The 22,476-nt window shown below is 33.2% G+C and overlaps 4 protein-coding genes and 1 non-coding gene across 5 annotated transcripts; 2 read left to right on the forward strand and 3 right to left on the reverse strand.

Annotated features, from left to right (window-relative positions):
• The first annotated feature begins 1,124 nt into the window (after window positions 1-1,124).
• LOC130944842 (peroxidase 3-like) lies at window positions 1,125-2,984 on the forward strand. Its single transcript, XM_057873395.1, has 4 exons — window positions 1,125-1,436; window positions 1,515-1,703; window positions 1,773-1,935; window positions 2,213-2,984. Exons 1-4 carry the CDS (start codon window positions 1,224-1,226, stop codon window positions 2,626-2,628), a joined length of 981 nt encoding a protein of 326 aa, XP_057729378.1. The 5' UTR covers window positions 1,125-1,223; the 3' UTR covers window positions 2,629-2,984.
• Window positions 2,985-3,841: 857 nt separating this feature from the next.
• On the reverse strand, window positions 3,842-8,205 carry LOC130945146 (histone-lysine N-methyltransferase ATXR2). Its single transcript, XM_057873840.1, has 15 exons — window positions 8,015-8,205; window positions 7,853-7,928; window positions 7,625-7,710; window positions 7,161-7,510; window positions 6,750-6,862; window positions 6,604-6,635; window positions 6,326-6,477; window positions 5,846-5,933; window positions 5,699-5,747; window positions 5,537-5,591; window positions 5,265-5,334; window positions 5,103-5,172; window positions 4,929-5,005; window positions 4,804-4,860; window positions 3,842-4,402 (listed from the first exon to the last, which is right to left on the reverse strand). Exons 1-15 carry the CDS (start codon window positions 8,099-8,101, stop codon window positions 4,292-4,294), a joined length of 1,473 nt encoding a protein of 490 aa, XP_057729823.1. The 5' UTR covers window positions 8,102-8,205; the 3' UTR covers window positions 3,842-4,291.
• On the forward strand, window positions 3,863-3,946 carry LOC130947150 (small nucleolar RNA R11/Z151). The gene has a single exon (XR_009072559.1). It is a non-coding gene; the product is annotated as a small nucleolar RNA R11/Z151 (small nucleolar RNA).
• A 6,162-nt stretch (window positions 8,206-14,367) lies between the features above and the next one.
• LOC130946652 (peroxisome biogenesis protein 22) lies at window positions 14,368-18,038 on the reverse strand. Its single transcript, XM_057875479.1, has 8 exons — window positions 17,635-18,038; window positions 16,699-16,935; window positions 16,491-16,538; window positions 15,928-15,984; window positions 15,735-15,836; window positions 15,178-15,243; window positions 14,798-14,899; window positions 14,368-14,708 (listed from the first exon to the last, which is right to left on the reverse strand). The coding sequence occupies exons 1-8, from the start codon at window positions 17,752-17,754 to the stop codon at window positions 14,604-14,606; spliced, it is 837 nt and encodes a 278-aa protein (XP_057731462.1). The 5' UTR covers window positions 17,755-18,038; the 3' UTR covers window positions 14,368-14,603.
• A 2,745-nt stretch (window positions 18,039-20,783) lies between these two features.
• LOC130946814 (cyclin-U1-1) lies at window positions 20,784-22,456 on the reverse strand. Its single transcript, XM_057875672.1, has 2 exons — window positions 21,863-22,456; window positions 20,784-21,206 (listed from the first exon to the last, which is right to left on the reverse strand). The coding sequence occupies exons 1-2, from the start codon at window positions 22,270-22,272 to the stop codon at window positions 20,867-20,869; spliced, it is 750 nt and encodes a 249-aa protein (XP_057731655.1). The 5' UTR covers window positions 22,273-22,456; the 3' UTR covers window positions 20,784-20,866.
• Window positions 22,457-22,476: the final 20 nt, after the last annotated feature.

Raw genomic sequence — 22,476 nt, forward strand, 5'->3', positions numbered from 1 at the left:
ATGGTTTGAGTAAAAAAATATTAAATAAATAATAAAATAAAATAAAGATGGCTTGGTATGGCATCCAATGCTTAATTAAAGTATGAATACTCGATATGCTAGATATTAGTTGTTAATATGCGAAGATATATTCAATTCCCTTGGGATTTAGTTAAATTTAGCCTAGCTACTTTTATATTTAATTTGTTTGGGCTGCTACAATCACCATAACATTCTTTTTAAGAAAGGTTAGTGTTATAATTATAAAATATCTACTATCACATTTTATTATAATCTAAATTTGAAAAAAAAAATTCTTCATAAATACTAAAATTTAATCCGTATATATTTGTGTATATTTATACATGATATATTTTTTGCACAAAAAAATTAACCAACAGAAATAACATACTAATCAAAATTTTCATAAACATAATAATTAAACTTTTCTATGGTGAGTGTCTCATTAATAACTAATTTTTTGTTTCTATAATTCTATGTAATAAGATTGTTTTAAGAAAACCCTATTCAGTAAAAGAGAAATTATTATAATTTATCTAAGTATGCTATGAGTATATAAAAAAATCAATCATTTGTGTAGAATATATGTTAAAATATAAAATATAAAATATATATTAAAAATTAGTTATACAACATATATATTTATATAAAAATATAAAATAATTAATTTGATAGCTATTTTTTTTTTGTGTGCACATAACATTTAACTAATTTTTGTAATTCATCATACATCAATTACTAAAATTTAACCTAATGAAACACAATTGAGAGTTGAAATTAGTTGAAGTTGGGTTAATTCTAGATACCCCTTATTGAAGCAAAAGAAAAAGAAGAAATAGACGTGTATTGAAGCATTTAGAATGCAATTATTTTAGAACTTATTACACTTGTCGTATAAGGGTACGCAACAAACTAATAAGTTGTTATTAGACTAGTTACAATTATTATATGATAAAGTAGAATTAGTAATATAGTATAGTATGATCCTGTTGCACATGTTAGTTAGATGCATGGACCATCTCTGATTTTCTTTCTCTTGTTTTCTTGTAGGGTACCCTCAACCTAAGTGCACTATATAAATCACTAGCCACACACTGTTGTGGAAATGAACATAAGAGATTTAATTTCCTCTTTGCTAACAAGTAGTGTATCTTAATCTTAGTGCTTATATATTAATATATAGTTACTTAATTATATTGCTACTAAGATCTTTGGAAATAATAATGGCAAGGAAATTAGGGTACTTGAGATTCTTTATTGTTTGTGTGATAGCATCAATTGCAACAACACATGCTCAATTGGAGCTTGGTTTCTATGCTAAAAGCTGCCCAAAAGCTGAGAAGATTGTTTCTGATTTTGTGAATGAGCACATCCACAATGCTCCTTCACTTGCAGCTGCATTAATAAGAATGCATTTTCATGATTGTTTTGTCAGGGTAATTAGTTGGTTATTTAATTAAGTAATTACTAATTAGCTTGTTGTGTTTCAAAATAACCTGAGTTTTAATTTTCAGGGGTGTGATGGATCAGTGCTTCTGAACAACACAAACCAGCAAGCTGAGAAGAATGCTCCACCAAACTTGACAGTGAGAGGGTTTGACTTCATTGAGAGAATAAAGAGCCTTGTGGAAGCTGCATGCCCTGGTGTTGTTTCTTGTGCTGATATCTTAACTTTGGCTGCTAGAGACTCCATTGTTGCCACTGTGAGTACATCAACATAATAATCATTCATCAACACTAATATTATATAATTAACATGGGATTTTCTTCAGGGTGGACCCTTCTGGCAAGTTCCAACAGGTAGAAGGGATGGTTTAATTTCTAATTTGTCAGAAGCCACAAGAAACATTCCTGCTCCATTTGATAACTTCACCACCCTGCAAACTAAGTTTAACAATGCTGGACTTGATCTCAATGACTTAGTCATCCTATCTGGTATTTACATTATTCAATCACAGTTTTTTATAGACCACTTTATTTCGTTTTATCTGTCTTTATTGTTTCTTACTCGCATGCAGTTTGTCTTCGTATATAGTTGATAGTTGAGAATTATTAGATAATTTGATATGTTTGACTAAATTATCATTTAACCGTTCTCGACTATCAATTTCACATAAAGACAACTGCATGCAGGCGAGTTTTCACCAAATATGACACATAAGTATGTGACAGCTAAAATGATCAATATATGTAACTTTGTGGTTTTGTAAAGGTGCACACACAATTGGAGTGTCTCATTGCTCAACAATCAGCAACCGTTTGTACAACTTCACTGGGAAGTTAGATCAAGACCCTGCACTAGACAGTGAGTATGCACAAAATCTGAAGAAATTCAAGTGCAAGAGCATCAATGACAACACCACTTTGATTGAGATGGACCCTGGTAGCCGCAAGACCTTTGATCTTGGTTACTATAACCAAGTTGTTAAGAGAAGAGGCCTATTCACTTCAGATTCTCAGTTGTTGGTCAACAGTGTTACAAACTCTCTGGTGAACCAATTGCTTCAAGGGTCACTTCAGAATTTCTATGCTCAATTTGCAATCTCTATGGAGAAAATGGGAAGAATTAATGTCAAGACAGGGACACAAGGTGAAATCAGGAAGCAATGTGCATTGGTAAATAGTTAAGAGTAATTAATTTTTTTTTTTTTTTGATAATAGATTTGTGTCATGGTATGTGCAACTTTGTATGATGTATTATTACTATATTTTGTCCTTTTTTGTTTGCTTATTTTATGCTATGCTGTAGGGTGTACTATTTCATAGGAGACCATATGGTGAGGGTGTTTTTTTATGTGTTGGAATAAGTGGGTTCCATTTTCATAATTTTTTTTGTTCTTATTTTATAGTGTGAATGGTAGGGGAAGGTTAATACTCTTGCTGCAATAAGGATAAGTGAGAGAGGAATTGTTGTGTTTCTCATGTTCATGTATAAGATGGAACCTGTTAATTAATTTTATCCTTTTTCTTTACTTGTAATTCAATTCATTTTTCTCTTAATCAAGTGTTATTCTTCTTTATTATTATATAAATAAAATTATGCTAAAGTCATAATTTAGTTCATGATGTTATAGTTGTAAATTTGCAACTGAGTTTTTTAAATTAATTGTTGTATTATTTTATTTAGCTTCTGAATTTTAAAATTAGCACCAATTCAGTATTGTTAAAGTTTGTAAGATTGTCCTTCAAAAATTTTAAAATACAATAATAATAACAACAAAATCTTGTCCCATTAGATAAGGTTGACTACATGAATCAAATAACGCTATTGAATCCTATAATGTATTATATTTATAATGAAACAATTTACTATAAATCTTGTTTTACTGTCTCATGTATGGTTTTTTTTTAGTTTTTTTTTTTTCCGTTCATTATTTCTCTTTCATTTTATCCACCTTTTTTACTGTAAGTTTTTTTTTTTGGGTCATGTAATGTAAGGTTAAAAGGGATAGGTAAAATAGAGGGTTTATTATGAGTTTTCACTTTTCACACTTCAAGCCCACTCCTTTTTTGTCAAGGGTCTAGGCCACTCTAAATTGCTAGAATGGCCCACATAGGATATCCATAAGCCCATAGCAAACCCAACAAACCCAGACAAAAAAAAAACTGGTCCTCGTATTAATTTTCCTAGATATCTTATCACCTCTCACTTTTTATCTATTGGTGCAACCGAAGGTATCAGATTGTTTCCAAAGTTTTCTATGGAACACTTTCCTTATTTGTTCTTATTCTCACTGTTTCTTATTTTTCTTTCAATAAAACACAATCAATCTGAATTCTAAACCTCTATCTGGGCAGAATTGCTTCTCTTTTAGTTTACAGGTTTTATTATTATTTTTAAATCTTTTGCTTGAAAAATATTGGGCTAATGATGCTACCTTCAATTATCTTAGCGGATTTCAATCAGATTTCTACCATGATCTGATTGCTACACACACTGAAGCCCTTTCCCTTCATTTTCCAATCTCAAATTCCATGCCTATTATTGCTTTTCTTTTCTTATATTAAGTAATAATTAGTAATAATATTACCTTATTGATAGGATGAAGACACTTATGAGTAATAAATTAATAATATATCTCATATGGTTATCTTCTATATGAATAAAATATCATATGTAAAAATTTTAAATAAACTAATCTCAGAAGTATAGGAAATCATAAGTGAAGCACACACAGTTCATGTGAAATTATGGAAATATAGAGGTAGAAAAAGAAGAAACACAGTTCAATTTAACCCCTTCTCTTTCCTTCCTTTGAGTTTTAACTTTTTGAATCAAGTGTTTTGGTAATTATGGCTCTTCTTCAATGCATTTTGGACACCTGCATCTAAAACCATAGTCTGCAAGGGATGCTTGTCTCTCTTCAAAAGGAAGGTCTTCATCAACATATGAGATGGTTATCTGAAAATTTTCCTAAATGTTAATTAGTTATCTATATATTTCGAAATATTATATAGTATGGTCTATGGTGAGATTCGGCCTTTTTACCAAAGTCTCACCTTTTCCAAACCTTATTATTAAAATGTCATCTTTTTGTAACTAATTACTTAGATGCCATCTTTTTACCACAGTGACAACTGATTTGCTATTTCATTTTTAATTATGATTGTTTATAGTAATATTCAGGTTGACACTTGAGTAATTAGTTTCAAAAGAGTGATGTTTTGGCAATAAGTTTCGAAAAAGGTGGCACATTGGTGAAAAGATCGCAAGATTCCTTATGTGCTGTAAAACCAAATTCCTCAGTAGTTTGGAAGAATTCTTGGTCAATTGTAGATAATGGCAAAAAGTTAGGAACCAACCTCTTCTCCTTTTCGAATCGGCCTTACTGCGATTATGGTTGCTTGGCCATCCCTATCCTGCATACAAAAAGATTAGGACTTCAAATTAAACCATGTACCGGTTGACTCAATTCGAAACCAACTACCTCGTCTCTCTTGAAGGCTTTGGCATTAGGACTACAGGAATGGTTCATGCAGCTTTGCAAAGGAAAAAAAGCAGTTCCTACAGTAAAATTTAAAAGGATTCAGGTATAATTACAAATAAAACTGCATAATTCCAATAATCAGTAGGCTAACACTAACTGTGATTCATTCATTACCTTGGCAACAAACAGAATAGTCTTCACCAAGAGCATCTAAAATTGGTTGTGTAATTTTCTCAGCTTCTTCCTACCATTAACAATGACGAGGAAAGGAATTGAGTCAAAAGAGTTTCTTTCTTTGGAGATAAAGTAGAAAAGTAATTTGAACAAAATTCTAACCTTATCAGGATTTTTCAGATCATCAATGTATAAAAAGTAATCCTCCACAAGAGAAGCTACAACCAAATCACTGGAAAATATAAACCAAGGATTAATACACAGGTTAGTTCAATCCAAAATTTCAATTTCAGTTTCAATTATCACGTCTAGTCCCCTTCGATGGCCATATCACAATATTCAAGCATTATGCTAACAGAAATAGAAATAGAAATAGAAATAGAAATAACAATATATGGCTAAACAGAATAAAGCACAATACAGATAACTCTTACAGATTGTTCTGTTCGAACATGCCAATGATGTGTCCATAGATATCAAGGGAGAATACTAGAAATTGTCAAGGAATTCAAGATAAGTCTCCAACAAAATGATGTAGTAGTCTTCATCATACACATGAATGAATGTATCAATAAAAGCATTTGTAAGAAGGATACATGGCTCACACTCTTTGTCAAATATAGCTTTCTTAAGAAGTTGGAGAGACTGAAATATTAACCAATAAGCAAAAAATCAGGTATGGTATCAAATCAGCAAAAACATAATTTTGTGTCATGCACAATCATACATCTGAAGAACCTCACCTTGAATGCCAATTCTTTTATTTGCATCCTGAACGAATCTTCATCTGAAGAATCAATATCATCTGGCAATGCAACACAATCCCACCACCTAAAAACAATTTGAAGTTACTACCTCTTTCATAATTCAGATGCATCTTAAATCATTTGTACAATTTCAAAGTATGGTTTGGTAACTATAACAAAATAACGAATTTAATTTTCTTAGTAAGAAGTTTTGTAAGAGATGTAGTCCACTCTCTAAATAGTTTGATAAATCATAAAACGGATAGCTTGACAAAAAAGCAAAGAGAAAATTGGTGAAATGTTTCAATTTCAACAACCATGCCACATAAGTAACATCGTGCAAATCAAACATATAAGATAAACATTAAAGACTTGAAACAGAACACTTTGTCCCAAGATATAACATCATGCACCATAAAAGCACAAACACCGTCTATTTTGGCTTCATTTAAGCAGGTAAAACCAGCCAGTTACTACCTTCTCTTGTGTCCCATTGATATAGGCCTCCAAGCTTCCAAAAGAAGAGAGGCATTATAGCTGTTTGAATCACCAGAAGTATCATATTTCATTTTCCCTTCATGACAGTTTGCTTTTAACTTGCGGTATCTTAATATGGTAAAAGAAATAGCCTAGTCACAAAATCCAACCAGGCTTCCGGTCAGATAAATCATAAATGTTGTGGCTGCAGAGATTGATGAAAACAGCTCGTTCGAAAAGTAACAAATCAAGAAATTCAGTGCAAAACTGAAACATACCTTTGCGGCAAGGATGAATATATCATTTGTTTCTGGGGAAAAAGGGAAGACCAATGGTAAATAAACAGGAACATAAAGAAAATAATATATTCTGAAGAAATATAGATTGTTAAAAATCATTGATTTCCAAACGGAAAGAATCTTACCATTAGCATGTTTATTGAATTTAAGAAGTGCCTCCCTATGAGCGGGATCAGACCTCTCGCCAGTGCAGAGTAAAGAATGTGAAGATTCCCAGTCAGCCTCTGCACATGATGTGCTACAGGCATTGACAACATCATCAAAACAGATTATTCCAAAGCACAATCCAGAAAGAACAATTTGCAAGAACCGGAGCATGGGTTGATTTTTTCATAATCTCCAGCCGAAGATAGAAATAGTGGCATTGTGTAGCTTTCTCATTGTACTGTTGTTTTAGAACTCAAGTTAACATACATTATTTACAAAAACTTTCACAGGACTTCCACAGCACTCATTTACTTCTATTCCCAAGTAGGAAAAATTACAAAACAAAAGCATTATACACCCTACATCATTTCAAACAACTACAACCTTACCTGCAATAGTAAGCTTCTCCACAGCCGCCCAGGCATGGAACCGCCGATGGCAACGAGAACTCCTTAGAGAAAGGCAAATTCAGTTGGCCATTCATTAAAGATTCCACAACACCTTCAGGAAGAGGATTTTTATCTTTGGAACTGCCGGAACCACATTGATGAGTTCCCTGATCCTCATCTTCAGATGATGAATCCATCTCATGGAAGTTTTTTGACAAGCTCGAAGAGCTTCCGACATCACATCCATGACTCTCAGAATCCCTTAATCCCTGCAGGTAAAGCCTCCTTCCAATTTGAAGCTCTATGGAACCAATAAAACGAAAGCAGAAGCTACATACAAAACAATCAATCTGCAAAGTAGTTCATACACACAAAAGAACACAAGAGAAAGAAGAATAAGTCTTAATAAGCCTAAACAAGCAAGACCAAGATAAATACAGGAGTAAATTAAGAAAAGCAAAAACCTTGTTGAAAGAGTGTTGAGACCCCACAAGCATTTGGTCCCTGAGAACAAGGTCCCCATCAGAGAAGTCCATGGCAGCAAATACCCCTGTTGATCACAAGTTGCAGAACAGACACACACACACACCCCAAAGCAACACAAATAATAAAAAGTTGTTGAGACACACCCCATTTGAGAAGCATTTACATACATACATACATATATAGTATACTACACAAAAGAATAGTACCTTTGCCAAAGTTAGCATCTTGTTTGACAGTGATAGAACTGCAGTGCCTTGCAGACAAAAGGGTATTATAATATTCCTGTGATAAACAAAAAGAAGCAATAAGACGGAGAGAGCAAAATAAAAAAGCAGAGAAGTAAGTTGAAAATTTGAGGGAGAGAGTGCCTGAAGTTGAAGAGTGGAGGGAGGAGAGAGAAGAGCAGAGATTTGAGTTTGGCAACTGGAATCGATTGGACAAATGGGTTCCTCCATTGAATGAATGAATGCCACCAAACACAAACTCGAATTCAGAGTGCAGAAGCACCAACGTTAATGGGAGAGTGACGGCGCCGAGAAACACAAACCAACTTATGAATCGTTTATTATTTATTTATTTTTGTTCTGAAAAATTCATTCACATAAAAATAATACAAAAATAAAAATATGGTTTAATCCTCTTTTACTGAAAAAAAAATGAACTATATGTATTCAATTAATATCTCAATAAATTAAGACAACACCACCAACTAATATTTATATTTTTTTAAGGAATATAGGTTTTCTAGTAAAGAAAATTTAGAAAAAAACCAAATTACTTATTTTGATAGTCCAACACAAGTAAAATGTTTGGTAACTAATATTTTTCTCTTATATATTTATTTTATTTTTTAAGCAATATTAATTAACCTTTTATTTATTTTTTTAAATATTAGTCTTAACATTTTTTTCTAATCCAAAAGCATTACAAATAAAATATTCAAGCATGGTTATCTTAAAATAGATGCCAAATTTTTTTTTCGGTTTACAATAGATGCCAAAATTTGATCCATATATACTGTTGTTTTCTTTTCTGTGTATACAAAAAAAAAAAAAAAGACAATGTACCAATGCTACTTAAAAGAAAACACAATTATATATATATGAATTAGCTAAACTTCGAACCAGGTAAATATGGGCAAATCACATAAAAAAAACTAATTGGAGGAAGAAATGATATGAATCTCTTAAAATAAAAAACGTTACGTGTATATTTTAATTCTATGTAAATCAAAGTAACTTATTTTAATTTATATTTACTTGTATGTAAATCGAAATAATTTAATTTGATTTATTATAGTTTAGGGTATGATTCGAATTATGTTAGAAGGCTTTAACACATGTAATTCGAATTAATATAATTTGATTTACATTGTATGTGATTGCATATAATTCAAATCTATATAACTCGATTTACATTAGGCAAAAAACATGGTAAATCGAAGTTATTAGCGTCGATTTACTAAAAAAATAATGCATATTGATTAAATCGAATTTGATTTAATTCGATTTATCTAAAAAGCGTGTGCTATATAAATAGGATTAGAGTGTTGAATTGAGGTAAATTTACTATAGCTAGTGAAGAGAATTTTCTAGTTTTTGTGCATTACAAAAGCACGATTAAAAAAGAAAATACGATTGGGTATAAAATTTACTAAGAAGGATCCATTGAGTGTTTTTATTAGAACTTCTACACCATCTTTTGCAGCTGATCTACACCATGATGAGATTGCAGAACTAAGTGCTAACATGAGTACTCCTATTATGATTCCGATTTCTGGGGCAGTTGGAGAATCGGATGCGGTGGAAGATGTCCTAGGGAGGAGTATTGCTGTTGGGGCTAGTGGAGCATCAAGCTCGAGAACTCAGCAATATCCGCCACACTTTTCTGCTCTAGACTTGGATGCGATGAGACCGAGAGGTTACCGGATGTAGAATCCGATTTTGGTGATAGAGATTCACAGAACACCGCAAGTCTAATTGAGTTCCAAGTCGGTCAACAGTTTCAGAATAAAGAGGAAGTCATCTTATGTGTGAAGACTTATAGCATCCGCCATAGGGTTGAGTACAAAGTGATGGAATCGGACCATGATATGTACTATGACAAGTGTAAGGAGTTTGGAAATAATTGCAGATGGTTGATTCGGATCACTCTACGGCGGCGAAAGGGTATCTGAGAGGTCAGACAGTATAACGGACCTCATACATGTTTGGCCACCTCGATCTCCAGTGATCACAGGAAGCTTGACTGTCATGTGATATCTGCTTTCATCCTTCCTATGATCAGAGCTGATGTGGCTGTGTCAATCAAAGTTCTGCAGAATGCGACGGAAGGTGTGGTTGGCAAAGCAGAAGGCCGTGGTGCAGAAATATGGGAATTGGGAGAAGGGCTACAATGAGTTGCCAAGATGGGTGCTCAATGTGTAGATAATGATACCAGGAAGTATCGAAGTTCTGAAGACGAGTTCTAAGCAAGTTGGAGGCCAGGTTGATGGGGAGTCAGCATTTTTTCACTGACTTTTTTTGGCATTCCCACCATGCATTGAGGCATTCAAGTATTGTAAGCCGTTGGTCAGTATTGACAGGATGCATTTATACGAAAAATATGGGGAACTTTGCTGGTTGCGATAGCTCACGATGGGAATTCTAATACCGTTCATATTGCTTTTTCCCTAGTGGAGGGTGAAAATGCAGAGTCATGGTCTTTTTTCTTGTCTCACTTACTGCAACACATGACTTCTCAGCTATGCATTCTCGTGATCTCCGATAGGGACAATGAGATCAAGGCCGCCTTGGAGGTACTTGATAGTGGATGGGTTCCACCTGCTGCTTATCGTGCACTCTGTATTAAGCACGTTGTAGCGAATTTCACGTTGAGTTTCAAGAGAAAGGATGCCAGGAAGCTTCTAGTCAACGCTGCTTATGCGAAGACTGAGGTCGAGTTTGATTATTGGTTTGACATCCTCCGGACTGAAGACCCAACAATGTCTGACTGGGCCAACAGGATGGAGTATGACAAGTGGACTCTGCACTGGGATGAGGGTCGTAATATGACTACAAATATTTCTGAGTGTGTTAATTTGGTGCTCAAGGGTGTTAAGAATCTTCTAGTTTGTTCCTTGGTAAAGTCCACTAATAGGAGATTGGTAGAGCTCTTTGTTCGTAAGGAAAGAGAGGTTGAGGCACAGTTGGGGACAGGTTAGCAATTTAGTCTGTCACTTGTGAAGGCAATGGAGGCAAACCTAAAGGCATCGAGATATTTCACAGTGACACTATATGATAGGGATAATTCAGAGTTTAACGTGGTTGAGACTACTCCAACAGGTAATTTCTCACTTGGTACTTACAGAGTCTCGATGAGAGATTGGACTTGCGATTGCGGCTACTTTCAAGCACTTCACTAACCATGTCGCTATGTAATTGCTTGCTGCGAATATTCCCGTGTGAGTTGGGCAACTTATGTCCACGAGGTATATCGCCTTAGCACGGTATTTAATGTCTACAGAATGGGATTCAATCTCCGATTTTAGAAGGCTTCTGGCCACCGTATGATGGTCCAACAGTCATCCCTGATCCCAGTAAGAGACGTGCATCTGAAGGTCGTCCAAGGAGCACTAGAATTCACACTAGTATGAATGAGGTCAATCTGAATCAACCAAATCGGTGTGGGCTATGCAGATAGCCTGGTCATACTAGGCAGAGTTGTCCACAGAGAGGAGGCACCGGGGGTTCTGGAGCAGCTAGTGGAGTTTAGGGTTTTCTTTATTGTGTTGCTTTATCGGTTGTTTACTGTATTACGCTTTATTGTTGCTTTATCGTAGCACATGGTCGGCTTGCCTGGTCCAATGTACGTGCCAACTCTGTAGAGTGTTCAGAAACCATCGGTCCCCGCCTCTGCCATGCTTCGTCATCAGAAAATCAATGTTGAGTGTGAGCTATAGACGATACTATACTCCACCAACTTGTGATAGCTTTATCTATCTGATGCCACTCTATCACAGCGAAGTAAATCAATGCCGTGACAACCCTCCATAGTGCCATATGTCGGGGATCCAAGATCTCGGGTGAAACTACCTGAACAACCTCTGATGCACTATATGGGATCCATGTGAACTAGTAAAGAATGAAGAATATTGCAAGTTAATTTACATCCAGTAAGTAGTTTAAAGAAACACCAACAATGAATGCTTCAATGGTAACACTTACATCTCTTGGCCGGAGTAAATCTATCCCGAGCCTCCACTGTGCGACTCTAGGCCCCTTCTCACTCAATGTTGGCTGATAACTGGACCACCTGACACCCAATATATGTTATGAACAATGGCAATAATCTGTAATATATATTATTAAACAAGACAATGATAAACAGTGATTACCTCATCGCCAACGGCCAATGAAAGGCGACAAACCCATCGGGCCTAAAATCCAAGAACCATCAAAAGATCCATGACTGGAGGAGCTGTAATAGACCGACCAACTTAACCACATTCCTGTTGGGCACACGGCACAAGCACTGGTATAACCACGACAGAGCGGCGAATCACCATGTCTTCTAATATCGCTACATACAGTAACCACCGGATATGCATGCGTGTACCGGACTTATCACCGAAGAGCTAGGTGGATAATAACATCATGATGTACGTCCTCGCGTACCTCCTACGGTCTCCTCGTCTGCATTGTGAGGAAGGTGACTGAATGTCTCTTGCATCCAAGTGCACTTCATAGTGAACTTGTCGATGCAGTCCACCGGAGGCAACACACCCAACAACTCTTGAAAACAATCCCATGTAGGTCGCCCGCCATCAATAAATCGCTTGAAATCTGTCAAGCACCCGCTGACGTACTGTCCATCGATGGGAAGACTTAAATGGTATGCAACATCTTAAAGTGTAATCGTGCACTCTTCGAATGACATATGGAAGTTATGAGTCTCAGGCCGCCACCACTCGACAAGTGCACTGACCAGCGGCTCATCCAACTTAAACCAATGGTCGTTGAGTCTTGCAAGATGGGCTAAGCCTGCCATCTACAAGTACGGTATGATTCTGTCGTCTAGAAGCATACCATGCTGCCTCCTCATGCTGGTGATAAATCGATGTAGCTGAACCACAATGAAAAAAATTCTTTTAGAACCATCATAATTAACAAATCAAATGAAAAAAATTCTTTTAGAACCATCATAATTAACAAATCAATTCACCAAAAGACCATTAAGTAATGCATACCCTTTTCAACAAAATCATATACAAGTTATATAAAAAATTACCTAAAGCGAATAACTCTACTAAAAACAAACTTTAATATAAATTATGTTGCAACTCTGGACATAAATAACCTAACGTTCAATAATTTAATTAAATTTCATTAAACAAATTAAATTAAATTCTAACAGTACATAATTAATATGATATTCAATACATAAAGTATAAAATTAAACTAAATTGAATTATATTAATTTAAGCTCTAACACTTAATGATTAAATTATATTAATTTCAAATAAATTAAACTAAATTAAATTAATAAAAATTTTAAACAACCCAAACAAAATTTTAAATAAATTAAAAATAAACTAAATTATTAGCACGTTAACCTAACATTTAGGAATTAAATTAAATTTAAAAAATTAAACTAATTTAAATCCTTATCAAACTTCTATTGCCTATTTAATCTAACATTTGAAACTTAAATTAAATTTATCTAAACTCCTAAAAAACTTCTAATCTAGTTAATCATTACTTTAACTAAGCATTGTTTATCACTATTCCACCTTGCATTTATACTTTTAAAATTCTAGCAAACCACTAAATCACTATTCTAACTACCATTTATAGTTTAAAAATCTCAATAGCGCATATAATAAATTCTAAGCGACTTAACATCACAAACTATTATTTATTTTTTAAAGATATTTAATTTCGAAAACTAACCTCTTCATGAATGGAACCAACAATATAGGCGACATCGTCTAACCGATAAATACGATTTGGGTCGTCTTTCATTTTCTCAGTTTGAATCTTAAGGTTCTTTTGGCTCAAACTTTCTCTGGAATGAGATTGGAGGGGAGGAGGGGGGTGGAGGAGAGGGGAGAGTGGAGGGGGTTTGGTGAGATGTAATTCGAACTAAGTGAATTTGAATTATTTATATAGGTATATATACACTAAATCGAAACTAGTAGATTTGATTTACCACTAGCATTCGTTCAACATAAATTGAAATAACTCCATTTAATTTACTGTAGCCCAATTCAAATTACTATGGGCAAATACCATGTGTGTAATTCGAAACTAATGGTTTTTATTTACTATGGGTGAATTTCATTTCCTTTTAAATCGAATCTACATATACCTAGTAATTCGAATCTACTTAGTTTGATTTACACAAAATTGTGTATGAAGGTATGCATGTAACGTTTTTTGTTTCAAGAGATCCATATAATTTTGTGCTTCAATTGGTTTATTTACGTGATTTGCCCTAAATATGGATTAGCTTGAGTATTTATCAAATGCTATATCTTAAATCTTGTAGCACATTACAAAATACTACAAAAATAGTGTCAATGAAGTTCCCCATGGCCTCTTGAAGTTAGGAGTGTAACCCTCTAGCTTGTCCATGACCATGAGGGCATATCATATTATCATGTAACTATGATTATCAAATACAAATATCTAACAGAAGTTGTCAATCTAATGCACTAACTTTAAACCAAAGGAGAGAAAAAGAAAGAAAATGATACTTCTTCCTTAAAGCATCATTGCACATACATTGCATGTCTTTTCACCTATGCAGGGTGATAACCCATATTAAGCTCGAATAACAACATCATATAACCTATTTCTCAAACAACTAAAACAGCTGAGAAAAAAGTAAAGTGTGGTGAAGGTGGAATCCACAATTCATAGAGGAAGAAACTAGTAGAAGTTCATAAAAAACATTTGATTTGTGGAGGTTTGAGTCTTATATGGATCCAAAGAACTGTTCCAGGGAAGGAGCACTAAACACATTGGCTGCTGTTCGTTCGGTCCTAGAGGGCGATACATGAAGTTGATACTTGATAAACCTCTGCAGCATAATTTGTTCATCATTAGATACCGTATTGAATTTAACATTAGGATATGAACTTTGAGTTGTTGAATATAGAAGGAACTTACAGCTAGCTGATTGATGATTTCTGGATTCGTGTCAATATGCCAATCCGGTTCCAATTGCCGAACAAACGATGATCGTCCATTTTCTGTGCTACAGAAGAGAACCTGCATATAGGTATCATAAAGGTTATCAGTAAGCACAGAAGAAAAAGTAGCTGGCAAGCAGTGGATATTTACCGCATTCATGATATGCGCATTCAAGAGTCTTTGATACAATTTTACTTTTCAACATTTAAGTCAATCCCTTTTCTTGATCGTTCCAGTACCAATAATGATCAAGAAGATATAAAGAGACACTGAAAAACTCTTAAAAGGAACACTAAATTAACATGCAGCGAAGTGAATACATTTTATGGTGTAACAACTGGTGCATATTCACATACCTTGTCCTTAACCAAACCACCAGAAGTGAATACCCCAGCTTCTTCTAATGCAACAAGTACTCTCTTCTGCATAAATAATCCAGGCTTAAAAGCATAAATTATTTTGAACAACACAGTTACCAAAATAGAGGCAATACAGTTGCAAGCAATTTTAGTTTGTGCCCACTTAGTATCAACACCAGGATGAAATACAAACTCAGCAAGTTCAGCTAGCAATTGCAAGATGGTGATAACTTAACAGTGAACATTATATGGTGTGAAGGATAAGCTGGACGAGTCAGAGCGAGATTATATATATATGTTTGTGTGTATGTGTGTCAAATGTCTCACAAACAAGTAACAACAGCGACCCTCAAGCATTGAATCCTCGTCTAGAAGTTTTTGCCTCAAGCAGATATACATATCTTAGTTCTAAATCATTCAGTTTATAAATTAGTTTGATAAAGTTGGAAGATAGTGAATTTGCAGCATATGATGTGAAATATTGCTCATTAGTTCCATTAAGCTCATCAGATAAGATGTGAAGAGTAAATGATATAATCTACCAAATTACACACCTCGCTTTCATCATCCAAAACTAGTTCCATGAGATATAAATCGCAAAATTTTGTTATTTCCAACAACACTTCCAGCACAGAGGACTTCACAGTTGCTTGTTTCTGCCAACAAACAAGATGAACCACATTGGTTTCTTTATTCACATTCATTTCTTAGAAAGGAAAAAATCATCACACAGGACAAGCTCATCACCTGAAGCTCCTCTGAACTACTTTCCTCAAGGATCACTCCAAGAAGTCGACAAGTTACCTATGTACACATAGTGGCCATAAAAGTCAGTAAACATTGATCAAAATCACATGTAACAACTCAAACTTGTAAGAAATGTTCCCCACGTCATCAAACATCTTAATTCCATTTTTTCACTACTTATGTTGCACAAAGATATGAATGCAAACAACTTATTCAAGTTTCCACGAGAAAAAGAATACAAGTATCTGCACCATCTATCAATATAGACCAGAAAATGAAAAGTAACATATAAAATCTACTGAGCTTAACCTGAAAGTAGACCAATAAATAGCCTTAATTTAATGGTTTCATTTACACCTTAATCTCTTATATCAATTTAATTTATAATGCATTAAATTGATGAATTTTTACTTACTAACTGGATTGTTAACAATCAGTTCACTCCAGATAGAAATCTTTTACCATCAAAGGAGACGCTAATTTCTAGAAGACCATAGCAAGAAAAAACTGCGTGAAACACAGATCATGTTCACAGAAGAAAATCAGAGGGAGTATATAATTACCTTTCTTCCTTCACTTAATTTCTGTCTAACTATCTGCCCCAAAGTTGGCTGAAAATTAGGAAGGGAAAAAGAAAGAGCTTAGAATTACCAATAACACAAAAAACTACCAAATGCAAACCTGCTCCCCTTTTATTAATCCAAAACAACACATGCATTGCCTGACCTTGACACTGAAAAAAAAGGGGGGAAAGCCATGAAAGTATTTTACCTTGACTGGCTGAAAGAACTCATCAACAACATTTTGTGCCCTTGAATCATCTGAGGGTGAACAAACTTCAGGAGGAGCTACCGAGGCATTAGAATGTGCACCGACTCCAGAATTACTAGATGAAGCACCTTGCCGTTTTTGTTGCCTGCGTTGAGATCCAGAAGGTGATCTCAACATCCTCCATGTGAAAACAATGGCAACAGCAAGACCAGCTACAGCCCCAATAGAGCGCGAATCCTAACACCAAGTATAGTTTAATGAGGATTAAAGCTTTGAAACAAAGACAGAAACAATACTTCATTACTTTGAACTACTAAAGCACATATCTTCACCGGAAGGGATAAGTAGTAGCAGATAAAAATCATCATTACCATCCTGACAGTAATTTTTTTCTTTCAAGCACCAAAACAAACAATCTTTAAAAGAGACCACTTATGAAGTATGGTTAAATCACTTTCTTCCTCCTTCTTTTCTCCCCCTTTCTTGGGCCTATTTAGACAACAAACCTGAGCATACAAACTTATCCTTTGTACAGAGGGCCACATCCAGCATTAAATTAAGCTTAGTTGATTAAATTAACCCAAATTATCATAGTTAAGCTAAGTTCCAGCTCACTTGAGTCAGGTAAAAGCAACCCACTCTTCACCTTTTCCAAAGGTCACAACTTGCAAAAACCCAGATGAGAATTTTACCAAAAAGATAGAAACTTTCAGAAATTCAGCTCAGAACTACACTATCCCGGACCCCCAATCAACAATAAGTAAATACAAACGCAACAAAAAAATGGAAACCGAACAGTGAACAGCAACAAATAAGTTCAAATAGGGCAAACCACAATCGACAAAAAGATAAGGTTTTGCATCATAATTCATATCAGATCCAATTGAATAAGCTCATTGAAAATTAAAAGCATGAGAGAGAGAGAAGGAGAGGTACGAGGTTGTGGAGGGAGATGGAGAAGAAGAGGTTGGAGATCTTGAGAGTGACATAAGCACCGAAGCGTTTGATAAGATGGAAAAGCTCTTGTCTTGGGGTGTCACCTTCACCCGTTGCCATGTCTATAATCTTTGTTCTTCTTAATCTCACAAACCACACCAGTCACCAGATTCCTTTTCTTCAAAATTGCAAGTTCCAAGGGTCACTCTTCAGAGACACAGAGGGTTTAACTCGTTCATCATCCCCTCCAACAACAACTTCACTCCATTGATCGCTCTGTCTGGATTGATTCTGTGAAGGGATGGAAGAAATCAACGAACCAAACGAATGTTCCAAACCCAACACGCAAAAAGAGAGTTATGATAACACTGTCAGTTCTCTTTTGTTAATTTTATCAAAATCATTTTTATTTCTCTGTGTCCCCTAAATTCTATATACTTAATTAGTATGTGTAAGTTGTAGTTAGATATTAGATTTAATTTTCCACTTTAAAAAAAGTGGCAGCATTATGTATAATGATAAATGAAAAAATCTGCACGAATTTTTATTTCTAAATACTATTTGTATGTATATCTAGGTATGGAAACAAATAATATGCAAGTTTCATGTTATTACAAAATTTTAACTCTTTAGGAAATTACTATTTCAATTTTCAACTTAAACATTTTGTGTCAATATAAAATATAAAATATATATTAAAAATTATAAATTAAATAATATATATTATACAAAAATATATAATAATTAATTTAATAGTTAATTTTTTTTTGTCACCATAATTTTTTTATTTTCCGTTAGAAACACTCTAAAGTCTAAAGTCTAAACTGTTAACAGATGATCCTGACTGCACATCACTTCTACTAGTAAAAATAAAATGAAAGCTGAAAGTTATCTTGGTCAAGTTTTCCTCTTCTTGATAAAAAATCAGTTAGTTTATAAAAGATAAGGGGGTTTGTTTCCCAAGATAGAACCAACTACCATTTTTCTTCTACTAGTTTCTTAAATTATTTGTGCAAAAAATAAATTCTACACGATATCTCCTGAAAAGCCTTTTCATTATCTCTCAAATTATTTTTTATTTTATTTTATTTTGAAAACTTTAATTTAATTAGCGTGAGATGCTGAGATCTGAGATGCTTTGTATATGGTCATCTACTCATCTATTACACAGTTCCGAATATTTTTTTCTTTTAACCTACAAAACAAGCAAATCAAACAAAAATAAAATAAAATAACTTTTTATTTTTTTATTGTACTTATCAATTTTGATAAATTAAAAATTAATTTATTACAAATCTAAATTTTATTGTACTTATCAATTTTGATAAATTTTATATAATTCTTTAATCTTTTAAAACATGTATAAATTCAATGAGTTTTTTTTTTTAAAATACTTTTACTTTTATCCATATGTATTTTTATTCAGTTGCTTAATTTATTAAAAAATATTAAAATTAATATTTAATTTAAAAATATAAAAATAAATAAATTTTAAATATTTAATACTTATCTTAAAAAGAAATTTTGACAAATTTCACATCAAATTCAAAGTCGCTAAAAGATTTTTTTATTAGTATTGTAGAGGTTTTAAAATTTTACAAAGTTCTTCTTAATAATAGAATCAACTATTATCATTTTTTTCATCCTCATCATTATCACTTTTAACTCAATTATTTTTATTATATAACTATTATTTATTATTATTGTTATCTTCTCTTCCATTATCATCGTCAATACTGACCTCATCAACATTAACGTTTTTTTTCTCTTATTTCTTGTTCGATACTATTTTTTTTAAAAGTTTTCGTATTGCAATTATTTTTTTCTTGCAAAATTTTTATCTATGATTTTTCTTTACTTAACTACTATTGGTGAAACAAATTTTTAAAAATAAATTTATTAATAGTTTGTGAGATTTTTGAGGATTTAAAATCTCATAAATTACAAATAAAATCACTACAAAATTAATTTTTGTAATTATTTAACGAATTTTTTAACAGAATAATCGTATTAAAATAAAATAGTCAAAAATCAAAATGTTTTTCTTTTTTTTTTTACAAAAATTGTCTTAACTTTCGTGAAAATAGACAAGAACTAAATTGAATGTTTATTCTTTTATTTTGTTAGTTGGCAAGCACTGATGCATAAATACCGCAATAATGCTTACTTCAAAAAGAAAGATGCGTAATGGCAGGTTTTGATTAGTTTACACTGTTCGTGTATTATAATTAAGGGTTAACCACCAAAAACGCCCCCGAATTATTCAAACGCTGACAAAAATACACTCGGATTTTACTATCGACAAAAATACCTTTAAATAATTTAAAAACACAACAAAAATACCCAACAGTAAATATATATTTTCAAAAAATGCCTTAGGGATTGAATTTTGATGCAATTTTTTGCAAGAATAATTATAAAATTGAGATATTATTATTCTTAAAATTTGGTGATTTTTCATTAAGTATATTATTTTTTTTATAATTTTTTTGTTAACAACTAATAATACTTTTAAAAAATCACAAAAAAAACACCAAATTTTAAGAATAATAATATCTCATTTTTCTAATCATGCTTGCAAAAAATAGCATCAAAATTCAATTTCTAATATATTTTTTGAGAAATACATATTTAATGTTAGTTTTTTTACAAAATTATCTAACATTAAATATGTATTTCTCAAAAAATACATTAGAGATTGAATTTTGATGCGATTTTTTGGAAGCATGATTAGAAAAATAAGATATTATTATCTTTAAAATTTGGTGATTTTTTGTTAAGTATATAATTTTTTTGTAATTTTTTTGTTAATAACCAATAATACTTTTAAAAACTCACAAAAAAAATATATATTCAGCAAAAAATTACCAAATTTTAAAAATAATAATATCTCATTTTTCTAATCATGCTTGCAAAAAATTGAGTCAAAATTCAATCTCTAAGATATTTTTTAAAAATATATATTTACTGTTGGGTATTTTTGTTGTATTTTTAAATTATTTAAAGGTATTTTTGTCGATAGTAAAATTTGAGTGCATTTTTGTCAGCGTTTGAATAATTCGGGGGCGTTTTTGGTAGTTAACCCTATAATTAAACCCATCACTTATAATTCAAGAGTTCTTTGAATCAACTTCTGATTTTTTATAGAAAGAAAAAAAAATTATAAACTCGGTTGTATTCAAACCATGATGAATAATCCAATAATTATTACACCATGAGACCAAAAAATTAGCTAAGAAAAAGTGAGTTCACTATCCAGAATTTGAGGTAGAGGAGAACTTTGGTTGCTGTTGTTGTTATCTTCAACTAATATTTCAGGCTCATGGTTAAGATGGTTATGGTCATGTTCATCCATTAGCATAGCCTTTGGTGATGCCAATGCCCTTTCAACCTTGATGAGGCCAGTGCCATTGACCACCATCTCTTTCTCCAAGTGCAAGCAATAGCTCTCAAATACTCTTGAGCTTACCATCACTCCAAAATCCAAGAGAAAGAGTAGCTCCAATTCAAGCTTGTTTAATTCTGCATTGCTTACTCCTCCTACTCTTGCATATACTGCATTGTTGTAATGCCTGAAATTCAGGGGAACAAATAAAGGAAAGCAATGAATAATAAAGTACAACAAAGATTAGTGAATCATAACGAAGACAACTAAAAGCTATATATAACAGAAGTTAAATTATATAGAGTAATATCACAAATTAGTTCTATGGAGTTCTTAGACAAATAATTTAATCGTCAATAAATTTATTTAGTTACTGAATCAGTCCCTAATTTTTTGTTTTATTAGACAAATCAATTTTCGAGTCAAATTTTAGTAAAAAATAGACAAATCAGTCCATACCATTATTTAATAAAGAAATAATAGTCTTTAAATTTTTTAAAAATTCTTATATCAATCTCTCCATATGAAACTGATTTGTCTAACGAAATAAAAGTTTGGGGATCGATTTGGTAATTAAAATTTGTCAGAACTAAAGTGTCCGACTAAAATTTTTAGAGGCCGATTTGGGACATTACTATTATATAAAACTAATCAAGACGAGCAAAAAGCCTTGTAAAAAAGTTTAGTTGTCATAATGACGTGATATACTTATCTAGCAACCACCATGATTTCTATCGAAAATTCTGATGAAATGTTTTTTCTTTAGTTATGTAGTATTGCTCTTTGAAACCATGAACTTATTGAATTCATCCAAAAACAGAAGGAGGTATTGTGAGGACTCACTCATCATCGAGCATCTTGGAAGCAATCATGACACTGGTAACTAGCAATCTGTGGATGTTCAAGGATATGACAAGAGAATCAGGGTGCAGGTGTGTGAGCCTATCAATGTAGACATAGCCAACCACAAAACAAGAAGGGCTGCAATTAGTGTACTTGTATATCCTCTCTAAGTACTTTGGTATGCTTATGCTTGGGGCCCTTACACCATGGAACGCATTCAAGCTCTTCCCTATTCTTATGGAGCCATCTACCTCCTGGCTCAGTTCATGCACCAGCTTTTCGTTTCGAGCCACCAGCTTCTCTAACGTCGAAGACAGGACGCATAGTACTCTGGGAAGGTTTAGCTCGGTCTGGCATGTCTCCGGCTGAAGCTGCCGGCCGTGGTTTGTGTATTCGCCCCCTGTTAACATTTAGGCCATGTAGATTCACTTGCTCATGGGTTCATATGGTTGCTATTTGAGTGGCTAAAGACTAGGATGGTGATAACTCCAACTCTTCAAGTTGTGGCTTGGAGGAACCACTCTCTCTATGGATAATTGACGTGTGTGGCTATGTCTCTAACTAACTTTAGAAGGTTGTGATTGGAAGTTAGGAATTAGGATCTGTGTCTGTTC

The sequence above is a fragment of the Arachis stenosperma genome, chromosome 8, assembly GCF_014773155.1.
Source record: "Arachis stenosperma cultivar V10309 chromosome 8, arast.V10309.gnm1.PFL2, whole genome shotgun sequence".
Lineage (NCBI taxonomy): Eukaryota > Viridiplantae > Streptophyta > Magnoliopsida > Fabales > Fabaceae > Arachis > Arachis stenosperma.

Coding starts and splice junctions, on each gene's coding strand:
- LOC130944842 (XM_057873395.1), top strand. CDS start 1,224: ATGGCAAGGAAATTAGGGTACTTGAGATTCTTTATTGTTTGTGTGATA. Junction 1,704..1,772: donor GAGACTCCATTGTTGCCACT/GTGAGTACATCA, acceptor GATTTTCTTCAG/GGTGGACCCTTCTGGCAAGT. Junction 1,936..2,212: donor TGACTTAGTCATCCTATCTG/GTATTTACATTA, acceptor GGTTTTGTAAAG/GTGCACACACAATTGGAGTG.
- LOC130945146 (XM_057873840.1), bottom strand. CDS start 8,101: ATGGAGGAACCCATTTGTCCAATCGATTCCAGTTGCCAAACTCAAATC. Junction 7,711..7,852: donor AGATGCTAACTTTGGCAAAG/GTACTATTCTTT, acceptor TGTGATCAACAG/GGGTATTTGCTGCCATGGAC. Junction 5,006..5,102: donor CTATTCTGTTTGTTGCCAAG/GTAATGAATGAA, acceptor ATTTTACTGTAG/GAACTGCTTTTTTTCCTTTG.
- LOC130946652 (XM_057875479.1), bottom strand. CDS start 17,754: ATGGCAACGGGTGAAGGTGACACCCCAAGACAAGAGCTTTTCCATCTT. Junction 16,539..16,698: donor AGTTCTTTCAGCCAGTCAAG/GTAAAATACTTT, acceptor CCTAATTTTCAG/CCAACTTTGGGGCAGATAGT. Junction 15,985..16,490: donor AATTAAGTGAAGGAAGAAAG/GTAATTATATAC, acceptor ATGTGTACATAG/GTAACTTGTCGACTTCTTGG.
- LOC130946814 (XM_057875672.1), bottom strand. CDS start 22,272: ATGTTAACAGGGGGCGAATACACAAACCACGGCCGGCAGCTTCAGCCG. Junction 21,207..21,862: donor TCCAAGATGCTCGATGATGA/GTGAGTCCTCAC, acceptor CCTGAATTTCAG/GCATTACAACAATGCAGTAT.